Genomic DNA, 17047 nt, shown 5'->3' on the forward strand with positions numbered 1-17047 from the left:
TTTTTTTTATAGATAAATACAACTATAGAGAAGAAAAAGTTGATTAATTAGAGGGCTTATAAATAGTAACGCATATGTAGATACGATTAATTGCAAGACAGAAGTGGTATCTAAGTAAAGAACTCTGGATTAGGTTTTGACTCGCACGAGTCCTGTGCAAAAATATTCTTATTATTTATTATGTTGCAACAACGAAAGAAAATACAGAAATTGCGAAACATAAATCAGAGTTCTTTATTTAGATACTACATCTATCCTACATGCTAATTATATCTACATATAAACTTTTAATATAGTATATAATATAAAATAAGATCGCAGTGTATAGATAAACATTTAGTACATATACAAATATCACCACATACATTTTATTATTATTTCAGTTTCAATTCACATTTCTTCTCTATGCAACATTTAAACCGATATCCTTTAAAGAAAACAAAATAAATTAAATATTTTCTCTTATATGAAGGTTGATATTTACAGATTTTTATATAAATATGTTAATTTTGTCAATAACAAATATCAAATAATGATTTAATTATAACAGTAAAATCAACATCTACGTTCAAATTTCTACTGTTCTTAAGAGTCCTATAATTTGATATAAAGTAACATTTATATATTAATATATTTTGTATATATACATGTGTAGATAAATTTTTGCAAACATATTAGATAATTATATGAAGTTAATAACTGATTAAATAAATTTGTGATAAATGTATCTATTATTGGTAGGATGCAAATTTCGTAATTACTTTCGAGTCAAAAAAATAAGTATTAATTGGGAAAGTTTGCAAAGCAGATTTATAAAAAGAATAGAACTCACAATCAAATGATAATAACAAAACATGAGACTTCTGAAAAGAAACAAAATTTTAATTCGTATTCTTTATTGTTTATTATTTCGATGGTTTCAATCATTTACAGCATGTTTTATCAGGCATCAAAAAGTTATACGAGTATTGCATTATTAGATTGTACCTGTCTTACTGAATATCCTACTAATGATACACAGAAGTCTATACTATATTGCGTATTTTTAATTTTTGTATAAAAAAAATATCCGCTTGAACTACAATATTACATATTACATAGACGTTCATCAGGTATTACATTTGAACTTCAATTTATCTATATAGTGCGACAAGACGAATGTGAATAATGAACAAAACGATCGACAAGTTATTTTTAACACATTTTTTTATATTTTAAAGTCTATTCAAATAAGGAAATCTGTACTGAAAGCATGTGAATGTATGTAGTGTTACTTCATGTTTGTCTTAATAAAGGCATTGCAATATTTTGCTAATAGCAATACGAAATTACTTTACCATATTCCAATCATTCCAATCTAAAACGAATTATCACCTGATATTACAAGAAACTTGAATTACTCGGCACAATATATATATTTTACATATTACAGCTATACCAGTTTGGACAATCACACGATACTTTTAGCTTCCTAAAGTCTAATTTTTTTGTCCTAGGCATTACTTTTGCTACAAAATCCATTATTTACACGTAAATAAAATTATGCTCCTCTTCATCCTGTTTCCTGTTATACAAATTCGTCCTACTATTAAAATCAATACTCCCTAATGTTATAGTATACGCATTCGTATAGAAATAAATCATAAAAAATGATCTTGACGAATTTAAAATAAAACCAAACTAATGGAGCATTTGTGTTGTTTATATTGCAAGATAATTTAATATGTAAGTGTAGTTTGTGTAAACGTGGCAACTAAAATGTCAAATGGATCATCTTAAATATTAACAAACTAGTGCATTTTTACAATTTTAATATGAAACAAAGGAATGTAGTTCTTTTAAAATAAATCGATATAATTTGTTTAATTTATATTAAGATTTTTTCAGACCTATACAATTCCATATTTTGTTTATAACTTTAAGAATTTATTTCATGTAAGTTCATGAAAACTTAATGTTATCCAAGCTCATATAAGGGTTACCATAGAACTGTACACTGTGTGTTTGATATCCTTTACAATGCAATAAAGATTCAAACCGTTAACATTTAATATTTATTTAACAAATATCACCCTTATATGTTATTAAATATAATAAGTAATTGCTGACGGGTTAATAGCCATAAGTTTTGTATTCTATTTATATACATACATAGAGGAATACTGTATTGTACGTCCAGGAATGTTTTACAGAACCAATGAATTCAGAAGCATATCGCAATTGTAATTACATTTATCTAAAGCATGTTTTTGTACATTTAAACAATAGATATGAAGCATATTAGAAGACTGTTCAATATTCACATTCCATGGCAAAGACTCGGTCAAATTCTTTGCAAACTTTTTATTTACGAATCTCTTTCGAATACTAACGAGTATAACGAAAGATTCCTTTTTCTTTAATATTATGTATGTACATACAATAGTAAATCTTTCATTGATCCTTATAAAAGAAAGAAAAACAAAACTTAAAATAAATAAAGTATTAATAGTACTGTGGCAGTATAATACTTAACATACTTGCAGAATGTAACTTTTTGGAGGATACGATCGTTATCTTATAATAACCTATCAATTACAATTTATAAGTTTTATCGTATCGATACCATATGGAATTATGTACCAATTCAATTGTTCCCAAAATAAGTAATTAACAAATTATGTAAACTACATGGTCTAATTTTCTTAGAATAATCGGCAATGTAAAAGTTCTACGCCGTTAACAATAATCTGCCAATTTAATAACAAATAATTTCAGATCTCATTTTATTTTAATTTTTTATGTATTCGTAATTACTTAAATGATAACTTTTTCTCAAAATAATTTTCTTCTATTTGTTGTATCATAGAAAGTATCTAGAATGCAAAATTAATTACTCATTAAATATTTCTAGAGTATGGAACTTTATGTATACTCGTTTATGACATACGCAGTACTTGTAGAAATTTTTAGAGAAATATACACAATATTGAAAATATAATAATGACTATTCAAAGGATTCTATATGCTTATAATATTGTAACAAAAATATTGTTTTTAATTCTATATTTACTATGGAAAATTGACTCGTATTTGTATACTTGTAGAATAGCCAATTTTTGGTATATTCCAAAATATTTTGTATAACGTTTGTCTGATGGAGAGATTTAAAAACGCATACTTTACAGAAATTATCTATACATTATACTTAAAGTTTACATTCCTATTAATAAAGCTGTTTGCAATGCCTTATACATATATTAATATTTGTATATTTTAAAATTTCATTGTCTGAATATTTGAGTATGTTTTACTAAATATTACAATTAAGTTTAATACATAATTCGTTTTTATACTGCATAAAGTTCCATTATCTTAAAGTTTCGTATCGATCTATATCTTTGTATGATATAATTCGACACATGAAAAATATTATGCAGTAGTCTGCATAAAATGATTCGACGAGAATGATGGAAATAAGTTTATTATCGAAGATCTCGTTGATCGGGATCGTTGATTAGGAATAACAGAGTGAAAATTGTAATTCTCTATTACATATTTGTAAATTGTTTGTGTTTTACTTTAAACATAAATTAGGCCATAGAGAAAGTGTAGGAGTAATTTTCGTTAAACACGAATTGCTATAATACTTTTGAGACTAAATAGTACTCACAACATACACTGGTTTATACTTGAATAAGAAATATCATGATACATCATGTTTACTTTGATTCTATACGTGGGCCTTCGAAGAAAGGACAATCATACGTATGTGCACATTAATTTAATGAACATTGTTTATCATCGTACCTATTGTAATTACCATCAGTTCGCGATCAGTTTTCTGTGTATAATACAACGCAAATTTAGTTTTATTCACCTAAATCTGTGTTTAATACTAATTCTCAGAGTTGGGTGTTATTCAAATAAATCCTTATTTAGATAATTATTTCGATACAGCATTTTTATTTAAATAATTTATCCGGATAGTTGATGTTCGTTATTCGCAGTGTTCAACCATGACTTCTTAATAAAACGAGGACCGACAAATAAATACTTATTCGCTACGTAAATGAGAAAACAATTTGTGAAATATTCTACTTGTGGTATATATGCTGTAGGTGATTTTTCTCTAGTAGTTGTATATTTATGTAGTCACGTAGTACTTGTCCTACTCTTGTGTAATTTTTCATGTATTTTTTGTATGAAGTATAAAGGATTATTTTCTCACTTATGTAATATTTAACAAATAACATTTTATTTTAGACAAAACGTTACTCGTTATTATCTTTATCGATTATAGAAATAAAAATATGCTTAAACACTGCTAATTGTAATGTCATGAATTATTTTGTTTGCTCGTTAATTATATGCCTACCAAATGAACAGATTATTTTAAATCTAATTCAACTTCCGGAGTTTCTAATGAAAATGGTTTGAGACTCTCTACTATCGGTGTCTGATCGGGATCGACCCGTATACGGATCCGATTAGTTTCTAATGATCGTGGAAGTGTACGTGGAAGATCGTCTTTGTATGAGCCAGATATAGGTGAAGTATACGGTACATAAATTCGTACAACATCTGGACTCGGTTGATGAGGCGTAGCTCTGGGAGTAGGCAAACCACCGCTACCCGAGCTAGCATTAGAAATATTACTTTGAGTATCGAGACTATTGTCTAACGCTTGAGACCGTGTTGCCGAACTAAATACGGAAAGGTCGGCTGTCGAAGTAACAGATGTGTCTGCCAATGACCGGCGCGAGCCATTGGGAGAGGCCCCATCATCAAGACTTGGATCAAATGAGAATTTGCTTCCTGCACACATATTCAATTTTTATTATACTGTCATAGGATGTTGGACCAAACATGTTTTCTCAAAATAGTTCCATAGAGTGAGTGTACTACATTTTCGATTTAGAATTGCCTCTCTTTTCTTAAACGCGTTTCAAAACTACTTATACTATTTAAACGTTATCTTTATATGGGAATAATTTTACTATGGTTTCAATTGTAATTATTAATTATTTAGTATCTTCGTACTAAATCTCTTAAGAATAACGCGTGCGTTTCACAGAATGTCTATTGCATCTCATTTTTATTAGATTTTATACAAACACTATTAATAACATTAGAGGCATATACGGTTTCATCTTAACGCGGCTAAGCATTTTTAAAACCTGCCTATAGCGATTACAACATTTCAAAATCCGTTCTATAGAGTATCTCTGTATTATTCTGTCTAAGTAAATAATTGAGCAATATTATACATAATAGTTTGAATATCAGAATCTTAGTTTTAGAAAGTATCTTATAATCTAGTATTGTATATAACCATTATGTCAATCTTTGAATCTCTGTCTTTATTTTTCTCTGTGTTCATAAGAATACTCTCTCGTTTAGAATGTAGAAGGCAAGTATTTATATTCTCGTGTACTATGTTTTCACTGTATTGTAACTCACCGCCAAGACCACAACCTGTTGGTTCGACTGGTGTTGTACTTTCTCTACCATCGTCGACGAGCACCAAGTCTCTACGTTGCGTTATAGATTCACGCATTACGTGCTGTGCTTCGCTAAACTCTTCGGCTCGTCTCCCAACCTGAACACACAGAATCAAACTATGAAGCTCAAGTTTATTTAATATAAAGTAATATGCATAACTATACGTTACCTTACTAGCAAATGTAGGTTCTTTGAATGTGCCAAATGGAGTTCTTGGTAACTCTTGCGGTAAAGGAGGACCGGGATAATCCAATTTAGCCCGTTTCAATTCTTCCATACTACGTTCCATAGTATTTATCACTGTATCATCATCGAAACAAAAGTCTTTCTCCAATTTAATTTGCAGATAATTACAAAATTCATCAAGACTTTCCATTGGCATAAGAAAACGCTTATGCATTTTCATGACTGTATATGCCATAGCAGGTAAAATACGATCACCGTCCAATAAAAATATATCCCAAATTCGAAGGCCAAGATTAACGGGTGTCTGTTCCAAGTGAATTATTACGTTTAGATATATAGATCCAACTTACAATTTTAAAACATAATTCGATTAGTTTAATTAAGACTCTTACCCTCTCTTGAAAAACAACAAAGAACCATTTTAAAGCATACAGAATAGAATCGCAACCGCATTTATCGAGTTTTCGCTTTAATTTTGGCAAAAATTTATTCATAATTTTGTCATGATGTTCTATAAAACGATTTAATTTCGGAAACCCGTCAACGTAAAATCCTAAAAGGAAATGTATCTGTTTAATTGTGGTCCAAAACTATCTTACTTAAAAATGTGTAAAACAGGCTCAGACCATGCATGGTGTACTTCTTATCGGCAAGTAACACGGAAAGACCCCAAAATGCATCTTCTTCGTCCATATATAACAAAAGTAATCCAGCTAATACAGACATTCCTTGACAATAACCCACTTCCATATTGTACATACTATATGCAGCCAGGACATAAAACATGGATCGTTGTTTTATGCTATACCTCTCCCTGTCGAACGTTAATAAAAATTTAATACTACAGATAAGTACAAACATATTTTCCATCTTGATATTTCAACCTTATACATTCTAATGAAATACATCTTGTATACCTATAATTGATATGATCCCTATATTGTCTAGCCACATCGGCATCGATCTGTCTTATTTCGGTAGACCATTGACGAGCAAGTTGTAACATTTCCTCGTATTTACCAGCTTGTTCTCTTTTCAAATTTTTAATTCCCAGAAGTAGCGCCCAAACTTGACCACGAAATCTATTAGGAATTCCTTTATATATTCTACGTCGTAACTTTTCTTTAGTCGAGGAACTGTCCCATTGTTTCGTCATCTTCTCCCATTTTTTTAACCTCTCTATTTCCACACGATGAGTCTTAATTTCGTTCGGGTCCGGCTTTTGCGGTAGACGTTTGTCGCTAAAATACACCCGTTGATATAACAAAAGGCGATAAAAGCGAGCAGATACTATAATTGTCGTTATATTAATTACTGTATGAATCCATATCTGTCCGTCGTGTGATATACTTCGTAAGTAGGATCTTCCCATGGATCAATTTCTGCTCCATTTTCTCTACCACGGTCATAGCAGCTAAATATTCTATCTCGCTCAGCGGCAGACCGTTTCAATAATTCTTCCTCATTCATCCCCCGTGAGAATTCGCAACCAGGCTCTTACAAACATGCCGTCTCGTTAAGAAGAATCTATTTATGTTAGGTTGTTATCTACGGTAGAAATGAAATACATTACCGATACAACCAGGATGGAACAAACATTTTTTGAATAGCACAAACAATAACGACAACACAACAAATCTCTTTCAAATTGTTGTCAACGTATTACCGATGAAATCGTATTAAAAAATGACTACAATTTCTAGTGTAAAAAAAGGGGAAATTACCGAATAACTGTGTTGCAATGGAAAACTTGGTCAGGGATATCTTTACTTTATTTAATCTACACGCGAGAAGGAGGACTATAATTCTAAATACATTGTAAAACTTCCGTCGTTATAAAGTTCAGACCATCGCTACACTACGTATTGACAAGGAAGGTTATATACATTGAAATCAACCGATATCCTCGGTAAACGACCTTACCACTAAGAAATAAAGTGCAAAACTATAGACACTGCATAGTTATTAGGGATTAACTAATTTCCTTCGTTTCATATTACATGTAAAATTGTTTCTTTGTAACAGTCATTCGTTTAGCAAAACTGCCGTCCATACATACCAGACACGCAACTTCAACTTCAAGCCGGATTCGGATGTTTCAATTCTCTTTCATGATCAGCGTTACCAACAGATCCATTGTAAATTCAAAACAAACAAGATTACGAAATTCTCATACTTTTCTCGTTCATTTTTCCAAACTTAACTTGAAATTCTTAAGAACAATTAGCATTATTAAGGGTTATGCAGTTTCTATAGCTACAACAAATTTCAATATTACACTTTGTTTAAACATGTATCTATATTTTATTGAAAACAAACATTGCTTTTGATAACACCTCTTATGCTTATCGTCCAGTATCTCAAATATTAAAATACTTTTTCGAGTAGTGCACAATTTTTTGCATGACAAGTTAAAATCGTGATTAAGTAATGTCGATTTCTGTTATCGATGTATTCATGTAAAACAAAGGTAAGGTTAGGAATCTATTTGTGAATCGCTATCAACGCTTTGAGCCGCTCTGAGCTTATCAATTATTCGCTTCCAAACATGGCGACCGCTCCTTGATAACAGCTAATCACTGAACTACACTAGAGAAGGTTTTATTACCAGTAGCGCCATCGGTGGGAAAACGCCCAAAAGTTTCTTGTGAAAATAGTTCCCATTATTACTACTAGATGGCGTCACTAACTAAAGGGTCGATAATTATTATAATTATTGAAACAAATGTTTAAACAATATATTGAAATAATGTATTGTAACGTTATAAAGCAAAGATTATGCATTTATGACAAATAAAGAATAATTGTTTAATAATTAGTAGTGTACAAGTATTACGAATTACTTGTAGTAAGCGAGAAATTATTTAATACGCTTTCATACATTATTCGAGTATTATGTATGCAAATGATATTGGTAGGTTCGATGCATCATCATGCTTGAAATACGAACATCTGCTTGCACTTTGAGAGGCAGCTATAAAAATGGTCCTTATACAAAATTAATGTAATTTTGCACATTTGGAGAGCATAAGAAGCATTGAGAAGCATGTGCGAATATGTTGAGACTTTGGGACAGGGACAAGGACAGGAACAGGAACGCGTCCTATGAAGTAAATTCCATTGTTCGAAGGTAACGACAGGTAACGGTAGTAGATACCTTCGCGCCAATCGTGTATCAGTAGATTCGGTGGATCCGGGCGAACCCTCGTTGCACGTTGATTGGTGCACTAGAACGAGCACCTTTTGCTATATAACAGGGCCACTTTCCTCGTGAAATCATTTGAAATCATTCCACAATCGTCGATTGAACAAGTTGATTCGTACAAGTGGTCAGTTTCGAAAAGTGTTGCGACCATCGTCATGCCGCCAAAAGTTAGCGGTAAAGCTGTGAAGAAGGCCGGAAAGGCTCAGAAAAATATCAGCAAGGCCGATAAGAAGAAGAAGAGGAAGAGGAAGGAGAGCTACGCGATTTACATTTATAAAGTTCTTAAGCAAGTGCACCCCGATACTGGTGTATCTAGCAAAGCGATGAGCATCATGAATAGTTTCGTGAACGATGTCTTTGAACGTATCGCAGCGGAAGCCTCAAGATTGGCCCATTACAACAAACGTTCGACCATCACGTCTCGGGAAATTCAAACCGCTGTAAGACTACTTTTGCCTGGTGAATTAGCCAAGCATGCAGTTAGCGAGGGCACCAAGGCAGTTACAAAATACACCAGCTCGAAATAAGCGAAGGTAACTCGCTACTTGCTATCTTAAAACAAACGGTCCTTTTTAGGACCAACAAATATATAAATACGTTGGGAACATATCTATTCGAACATTTACTAAAAATTAAAATCTGTTTCATCGTTTGTACTGGCTGATCCTCTCTCCATTGTAAACCCGAAAGAAAGTGCCGCCACAATAGAATAAAGTAGCCGAGGTCCTTTTTATGTCATCGCTAGTTCGACGACCGATGACCCCCGCAGCGAAGACGGTTATATGCGGTTGTATGCGTTTAAACGGGACGGTTTGTCTCATTATACACATTATCACGCATCAGCCGCCTTCGCTGGGGGGGGGGCTAACCGTCCTCGAACTAGCGGTGACACAAAAAATCACCTCGGTTACTTTTTTCTATTGTAGCGGCACTTCCTTTCGGGTCTACTAGCGAGAGGATCACCCTGTATTTGAAATGGCGGGATAAATAGTATCAGATATAGGATGAATAATAGTATTCAAAGTTATTCGTAATTCGGTTCAATTTTTTCTAGAAAGTCATTAGCAAGGATCTGTTAATTTAAATACACGGCGAATATATAAAATGTCTTTATTATCTTATAAAATAGTCTAAATAATAAAAAAGATGTGTTGCATTACAATTTCGATGCACTTTATTTTTATTAAGAGAAAAAAAATTAATATTGTATAATGTTTGTAAAAAATATTTGAACAAATACGGTTTCGCTATTTACATTTCTTATTACCTCTTGACAAGATTTCTTCACGGAATGACTTGGTTCGTCGTCTTTCAATCACCAACGATTTGTACAATTTTATAATACGTTATTCCGTAGTACGAACAGCTGAAACTTTTTTTTTACATACGATTTAGCACACTCTGAATCGACCTGAGTTTTGTTATTAATATTTGTCCATGGGGTTTGTTGTATAGCGTAGTTAAACACTTTGAGATTACATCTTGACTCTTGGTAATTATTTTACGTCTGTAACGAAATGAATTATTTAATATTTAATAAGGGTTCTGCGAAATGTGTCTTCCAGTATAAAAATTATATTACTTTCTTGCACGTATCTTACCTGATAAAGTTGTTGGTGACATTTGAATGCGATATGAAATAATTAACCAAATTTGCCGTTGATTCTATTAAATGAAATTCGTTTCCTTCGTTTAACCATGTTCGAGTGTCTTTTCCAATCATTCTATAAATAAACGTTATACGTATACAAGTTACTTTATTCGTTAAATAAAATAAACGAAATATATTTATTTGTTACTTTACGTGTTCTACTTACTTATAAATATCTAAAAGGTCTTCCATTGAAACTCCTAATTGTAAAAATCCGGATATAATCCTATCATTTGATACGTTTAATTTACACGCCTTTATTTCTAATTGCTTTATCAGAAAGTCTGAAAAATATTCATTTCATTTATTTTTATGGTAGTTTACCTTTCGTTGCGTAATAAACGAAACTTTCTCGACTGAAATTTTGTTGTAATCGTGTAAATCTTATTATTACCAACTGGGAAACAATGCGGTGATCCCGCATACTCCTGGCCAAGAGATATAATTTTGCTCATCAAGATAGCCATTCTATCTTCCGCAGTAGACGCATCTTTTAATTCTGGAAAGATATACGTTTAAAATACGGTCTTTATATTTTTAAAGAAAACAAACAAATGAAGACACGAAATATAGTACGAATACCATTATTGATAATATTAGTCCAAATTTCTTGAATCAACATAGCGTCCTGGTGACCGGAACAGTGAATTATAGCTAACTTGCATTCCCATAATTGTAGAGGGTCCGCATATTTTTCGTACAACTATAATTATTACCACGAATTAATTACATACGCTCGACATATGATAACTAAAATTAATTAGTATAACTAAAATTACCTTTGTAATATCAAGCAAAGAGTTATTTAATGCTCTAAATGTCTCTTCGCTGAGTCGATCGCTTAAATGTTGATTGCAAACCGTATCCAATATTTGTTGTTGTATTCTAGCTACTTCTACTTTGTCTTCTAATTCGCGTAAGAAAATTCCAAGGTACGGAGCATATCCAGCCTGATCGCTTCGCATACAAACCACAGCTCTAGCTAAATATTCAACCCTCTGCGATAACGGTATACTTGATCTGGATAAAGAGCGAGACAGCTATTTTATGCCAATTGCGACACTTTGCGTTAGATCGTGTAAGGCAACACGGCTAGATACGTACTCTTTGGTCGCCAAGGAATCCAAAATTTTAGCAGCGGCTGCGTGATTCTTGTTTCTTTCGTAAAACTGCCAAAGCAAATCTGGCGCATTGACGCGTGTAAGATAAGCTTCCAAAGACGGTGCCGCTAGAGCAACAAGTTCTCCGTGAAGCCTCCGTTCTATCATCCAAGCATACACCGAAGCATGAAGCGTCTCACACGGGGAATGCAATGCATCATTTATGATGTCATGCAACTGAAAGTTCGATAAGTTCTATACGTTATCAACGAAAAAGAAGAATTTTTTAGAAAATAATTTAACGAAGAAAAGCATCTCACTATTTCTTTCGTTGGGGTGACGCTCATAGTTGAAGCGTTTTGAAGCGGTGGTCCAGGTTTACTAGGTATAGTCGGCGTCAACGGGCTAGAAATGCTTTGATTATAGAGATGTTCCAGTAGCGTGATGAATTCTTTATAAATCTCCGATCTATGTTGTAAATGAAAATTAAGTAGATAATTAGATAATTGACGATATCTCTATAACGATTATAAATACCTTTTCCTGTAAGCAAATTGGCCCTCTTGATCTTCGATGGGTTCGTTATTATTGTAATAATGCAATGCGGCGTTATTAGGATCAACTCTTTCGGCACAGGTAAGGCACAACTCGAGTACGCCCGAATAAAATTGGCATGCCACGAATTGTTGACATACCGCGCTTAAATTCAATCTGGGAGCAACTTTTTTGCAAAGCTATGAATACGAATCAATATAAAATATGAATAATGTCACAGGGTCAAATATACCTTTAACGCCAAATTTACCTTTAAAGCAGATTGTAAGTAGCATTCCTTCTCTTCTGGGTTCGTACAACTTTTTGCTTTCAAAATTATTTCGTTAGCCTACAATGTACAAAATATCAAATCTGTAATTGTAAGTTTCTTAACCTAACAGCTATCATTTTTTCTTATACCTTAGAACAAACAGCATCCTCGTCTCTATATAAATTCGGGCAAACCTCTCTCAATTTTTGACTAACAACATCAACCGATGCATTATCACCGAGATAACTATGGAACATTAACAGTAATTAACGAAACCGTAATTTAATGTAATAGGTACATCGAGTCAACTTACCTATCTATAAGATGAATGATTAGCAACGAGGAGATTTCATGACCAATTAAAATTAAATCTCTAAATGTTGCTGTAAAAAATTGATTAATTTGATCCTACAATAAAATTTCCAGAACTATTAGTTTGACTGTTGAACTTGCAAATATTATAAAATTTGCAACGTACATATAAATAGGTGGTTTACCTTCGACAGACAATTTATGATGTTGTTTAAATGATTTTCACATAAAATTTTCCAAAGTTCTAAAACTTCACAAGCGTGAGTAATAAAAATTTTTAAAGCGGCTAAGGAATTTCTTTCTTCGACTATTGGTTCTTGAAAATGACTAGTTACGGTTGTATCAAACCCGTCAGTTATATTTCTGGTTGTATTAGGTCTGAAAATATAAAAGTTACATTATACAAACTATATATTTGATGGAGAAGTCATTTATGTAATACGTACTGCTTAGTAATATGAGTATTCCTTTTGAGAAACGATTTTAATGCTTGCAAGAGTCCTAAAATCCAAGTAACTTGCTCGGCTGAAATAGTACTGGAGATCTGAAATTATTCCATACACATGTAACTTAAAATATCAGTGAAAACAATATTTGACATACGATATTCCTGAATCTGAACTAATTTACCTGAGGTTTATTATTTACTTCTTGTTTAATGCACCGCATATTCCAAATGGGTCGAAGTATTCTTCCTACATATAAATACAAGCCATTGTGCTTCGCTGAGAACTGTTGTAGGGGGATGTCTGTATTGAGTCCTACGGAAGTGCGTGACCGAAAACCTTGGAATCTCAAATCGTAATTTGGAACTCTTGGTGTCGATGTACGTATATCTAGTAAATTCACGAGTATTATATGAATAAAAAAAAAAGAAGAAGAAAAAATAAGATTTATATATACAATGCATGTATACCTGCATTTATATTACCAAAGGTATTATGCATATTATCTATTCCAGGACCAATACCCGCCATTTGTTGACTACCATACAAAAAGAACGCTCTTGTTGCCCATTCCGCCAACTGTATATCATAAAACAAATGGTTATTTTTTTAACCAAAAAATTCTGATAGACTCGGTGAGACTAAATTCTCGTAGGTCTAATTGTGAAAAGTACCTCAGCATTTTGCGAACTTTCAAGTGTGGCTAAAATCAGACAAGTTGCGCACGCTTGTTCTAGGGACTGCGATTGAAAGTATGCGCGAACCGCTTCCGTATCGGGTCCACGTTGTTCCAAAAGAAGTTGTTTCAGAATGTCCATTGGACGAACTTGTACAAAAACGATGGCGCCCTGCGATTAAGAATATAAAAGGCTGATAGAAGGGCGTGTCTAACGGATGCGAAATACCGTAGTCAACTTATACCTGAGACGTTAGAAATATAAATTTTCGAGGAGCTTCCATATGCTGTCTTACAAGGAGAGGAGGCTCTCCTTGGGAGCTGCTTTGTTTTTCGATACGTATAGCTGGTTCTACAAGAATTTCTGACATAGCCCATACCGAACTATCAAGGGACAAAGGACTCTGAGTTTCGGCTAAATAGTTCGTAAATGGATAAGCATCGTTACTTAAACATAAAGCAGTTTCTGTATCTCCACCGCAAACAAGGATTAACGTTCCTGTAATAAAAATATTGTATAAATATTTACATAGATTTGAACATTCACTGGTCGTTCACCGAACATATATGCACCTTTTCTGTAATGGGCCATTTGCACTTTTCTTGGTCTCATTACAGTAGCGTTGGCAGCGTATCCTGGTGGTAATCTAACGTGTATTAATTGAAGACCTTGAGGTCTAGTTGTTGGATTAGCAACCGAAGTACAACTGAAGTAAAAACGTGTTCCGGTAGCTGCAACTACAACCAAGTTTAAATGTACGGATTCGGACTCGGTAATAGCTGATATGCTCACCAATGGTCGGAAGTTATTGCTATCGAGAGTTCTAAAATAAAAGAAATTTTAATTAATCGATGGCTGTACGTTATTCAAAATTATGTAACGTTTATACGTATACACGTACTTAACAACATGCACGGCATTTTGTACTAAACAAGCTTGCGATAAAGATGCGATTTTAGATGCACCATCGTTATCAATGTCCCAAACTGTAACTGTTCCCTTATCACCGAGGGTATATAAAATATTACGCGAATCATCCACTGAAATTTGTATTATTGCTTCTTCTTCCGATAAAGCTATAGTGACAAACGATGGTACTAGAAATGATAACGGACCTTCCGAATGGTTTATCTTTTTACATCGCTTTCCAAACCAACTGCTTTCCGCCTACGCAATAAATATATGGAAGAGTTAGCTATTAATTTTTAGTTTATCGTCGTCTTTGAATTCATACTTCTTTAAGTAATTTTACCTGATAATATATTTCGTAAAGCGAACCATTTCTACCGCCAAGGAAAATCCTACCGCTACTAGTATTCGCTATTGTTGTAATGCCGATACCATCTGTGGTGACTGTGAAAATTGGTTCGGGTACTAGTTGCATTTCCGACGATGTCCCTGAATCACAAGTTAACGAAATAAATACAAACTCTAAGAAAATATGACTTTAGAATGATAACGAAGTTGCGATACCTTCGCAATTTTCTGTTAATGTTACTCCAAGAATAGTTATTTCAACTGTGGTTGTGAGGATCAGTAAATATTTCACGTAACTTTGAAATACCCCAGATTTGGGTTTCACTAAACCTACGCTTATGATAGTTTCGTTTAATCCGTCAAAGTATGCAACATCTGTTCTAAAAATACATTATTATGCCAAACATTAACTATTTTGTATAATATATAGACGATACATGAAACTTTAGATAAATATTTACTCGTTTTCGTATGACCACACATATATATCGCTGTCGATAGTAAGCCATGCTTTCGAAATTTCAGTAAAAAGACCCATCATACAATGGCATTGCATATCTAAATAAACCATTAAGGAACTATATCTTATGTAAACGAAAAAAGAAAATATTCGAAAGGATACGGTTAAAGTGTTCCATTACTTCCGAAGGTAAAGAAATTTTACTGTGCAGCTTCATCTGATTTATATTCGAGAAACACATCGACATTCCATTTAAATTAGGGTAATCATGATCGTCGAGACCGCTAACAGTTGGTCCACCTACAAAACAATGTACACGTATAAACCTTAAAAATCAATATACATAAGTATTAATGTAATGTAATGTAATATAAAATAAACAAATGATTTTTTACCTTGTACATTATATCGCATAAGATTAATTAAAGAAGGAAAATTGCTGTCTGAGGTAATATGAGCATCGACTACTTTTCCTGCCATTTCCAGAGCATCTAAATATATTTTACGTGGTTCCATTTCTGTGAGAGTCATATTTGATCTATGTAAAAGAAGATTAATTAGACTATTATTTATTGATATCGATATAATAAATACATATGCAAGTACCACGAGAACGAAAACTGAATCTCAAGAAACATGTATAATAAACACAAATCTTATGCTTTGCGTCATTTTGTTAAAAATAGAAAATTGAAACATTCGATACGTCTAACGTAAACTGTTACACAATTATTATTAATTTAGTAATCAGTCCTTTCATTCCTACTTATAACAATTCATTGATGACACTTTCATTTTTTAACGTTTTCATTCAAAAACCACGATTAGAGGTTAGACTTGTTTATACAAGTAAAACTAAAATAATATTAAAAATAATACAGTAACGTAAGTATGTGCAGAAGTATAATAATGCTGTACATTTAAAAATCTCCGTACTCGGATTAAAAAACACTTACAACAATTTATTATTGTACTTTCACGCTATTACTGTCATAAAACGTTTCACGAGGTTTGTGCCGCTCGCGCCAACAGATAAATTTCATGCATATACATTACTACGGCTGCGCAAAATCGCAGAGTTTCATTGGTTCCGATTTATCTGGTAGGTAAGAATGGATTATTTAAATTTAAATCGAGACGCTATATGCCACATGCCACTTAAACAATATCGCTGTACTTATTATTTTTAGAGATGAAGAATGTGCGATGACTAACCTTTGGCTCGTACTAAAATTTATCTGAAATTTATTTTTCCAGTAAAACAGGAAACATTATTGTAATAAGCACAGGTCGCCATCTACCACGATACATCCAAGTTTGTTAAAACAATGACCACCTAACTTTCTCGTGTATCGCCATCTAGTAACAAGACTAGAATTCACTGGTTTGAATTTAAAAAACAAACCCAAAACAAAATCAGACCAGACGTATGATATAAATATAAACTATTAAAACAGTGCTATC

General features: G+C 32.7%; 3 protein-coding genes across 6 annotated transcripts; 1 reads left to right on the forward strand and 2 right to left on the reverse strand.

Annotated features, from left to right (window-relative positions):
• Nucleotides 1–861: 861 nt before the first annotated feature.
• LOC128894748 (USP6 N-terminal-like protein) lies at nt 862–8178 on the reverse strand. Of its 4 annotated transcripts, XM_054156715.1 has the most exons (9): nt 8007–8178; nt 7594–7926; nt 6986–7218; nt 6588–6911; nt 6297–6484; nt 6063–6223; nt 5654–5974; nt 5443–5581; nt 862–4797 (listed from the first exon to the last, which is right to left on the reverse strand). In XM_054156715.1, the coding sequence occupies exons 3-9, from the start codon at nt 7138–7140 to the stop codon at nt 4370–4372; spliced, it is 1716 nt and encodes a 571-aa protein (XP_054012690.1). In that variant the 5' UTR covers nt 7141–7218; nt 7594–7926; nt 8007–8178; the 3' UTR covers nt 862–4369. The 4 variants fall into 4 exon arrangements, with proteins under 4 accessions (XP_054012690.1, XP_054012691.1, XP_054012689.1 ...); XM_054156716.1 differs by having other exon boundaries at nt 7730–8178; XM_054156714.1 differs by having other exon boundaries at nt 7594–8178.
• Nucleotides 8179–8636: 458 nt separating this feature from the next.
• Nucleotides 8637–9835, forward strand: LOC128894491 (histone H2B-like). Its single transcript, XM_054156249.1, has one exon. The coding sequence runs from the start codon at nt 9031–9033 to the stop codon at nt 9400–9402; it is 372 nt and encodes a 123-aa protein (XP_054012224.1). The 5' UTR covers nt 8637–9030; the 3' UTR covers nt 9403–9835.
• A 136-nt stretch (nt 9836–9971) lies between these two features.
• Nucleotides 9972–16608, reverse strand: LOC128894490 (nuclear pore complex protein Nup154). The gene is made up of 26 exons (XM_054156248.1): nt 16540–16608; nt 15979–16121; nt 15746–15883; nt 15585–15681; nt 15340–15503; nt 15119–15264; nt 14768–15033; nt 14439–14689; nt 14111–14364; nt 13864–14037; nt 13660–13768; nt 13374–13579; nt 13190–13287; nt 12929–13121; nt 12745–12839; nt 12581–12677; nt 12432–12509; nt 12164–12360; nt 11947–12094; nt 11631–11863; nt 11306–11546; nt 11109–11229; nt 10921–11025; nt 10693–10810; nt 10477–10599; nt 9972–10382 (listed from the first exon to the last, which is right to left on the reverse strand). The coding sequence occupies exons 2-26, from the start codon at nt 16112–16114 to the stop codon at nt 10256–10258; spliced, it is 3915 nt and encodes a 1304-aa protein (XP_054012223.1). The 5' UTR covers nt 16115–16121; nt 16540–16608; the 3' UTR covers nt 9972–10255.
• Nucleotides 16609–17047: the final 439 nt, after the last annotated feature.

Source organism: Hylaeus anthracinus, unplaced genomic scaffold (assembly GCF_026225885.1).
Source record: "Hylaeus anthracinus isolate JK02 unplaced genomic scaffold, UHH_iyHylAnth1.0_haploid 4, whole genome shotgun sequence".
Taxonomy (NCBI): Eukaryota; Metazoa; Arthropoda; class Insecta; order Hymenoptera; family Colletidae; genus Hylaeus; species Hylaeus anthracinus.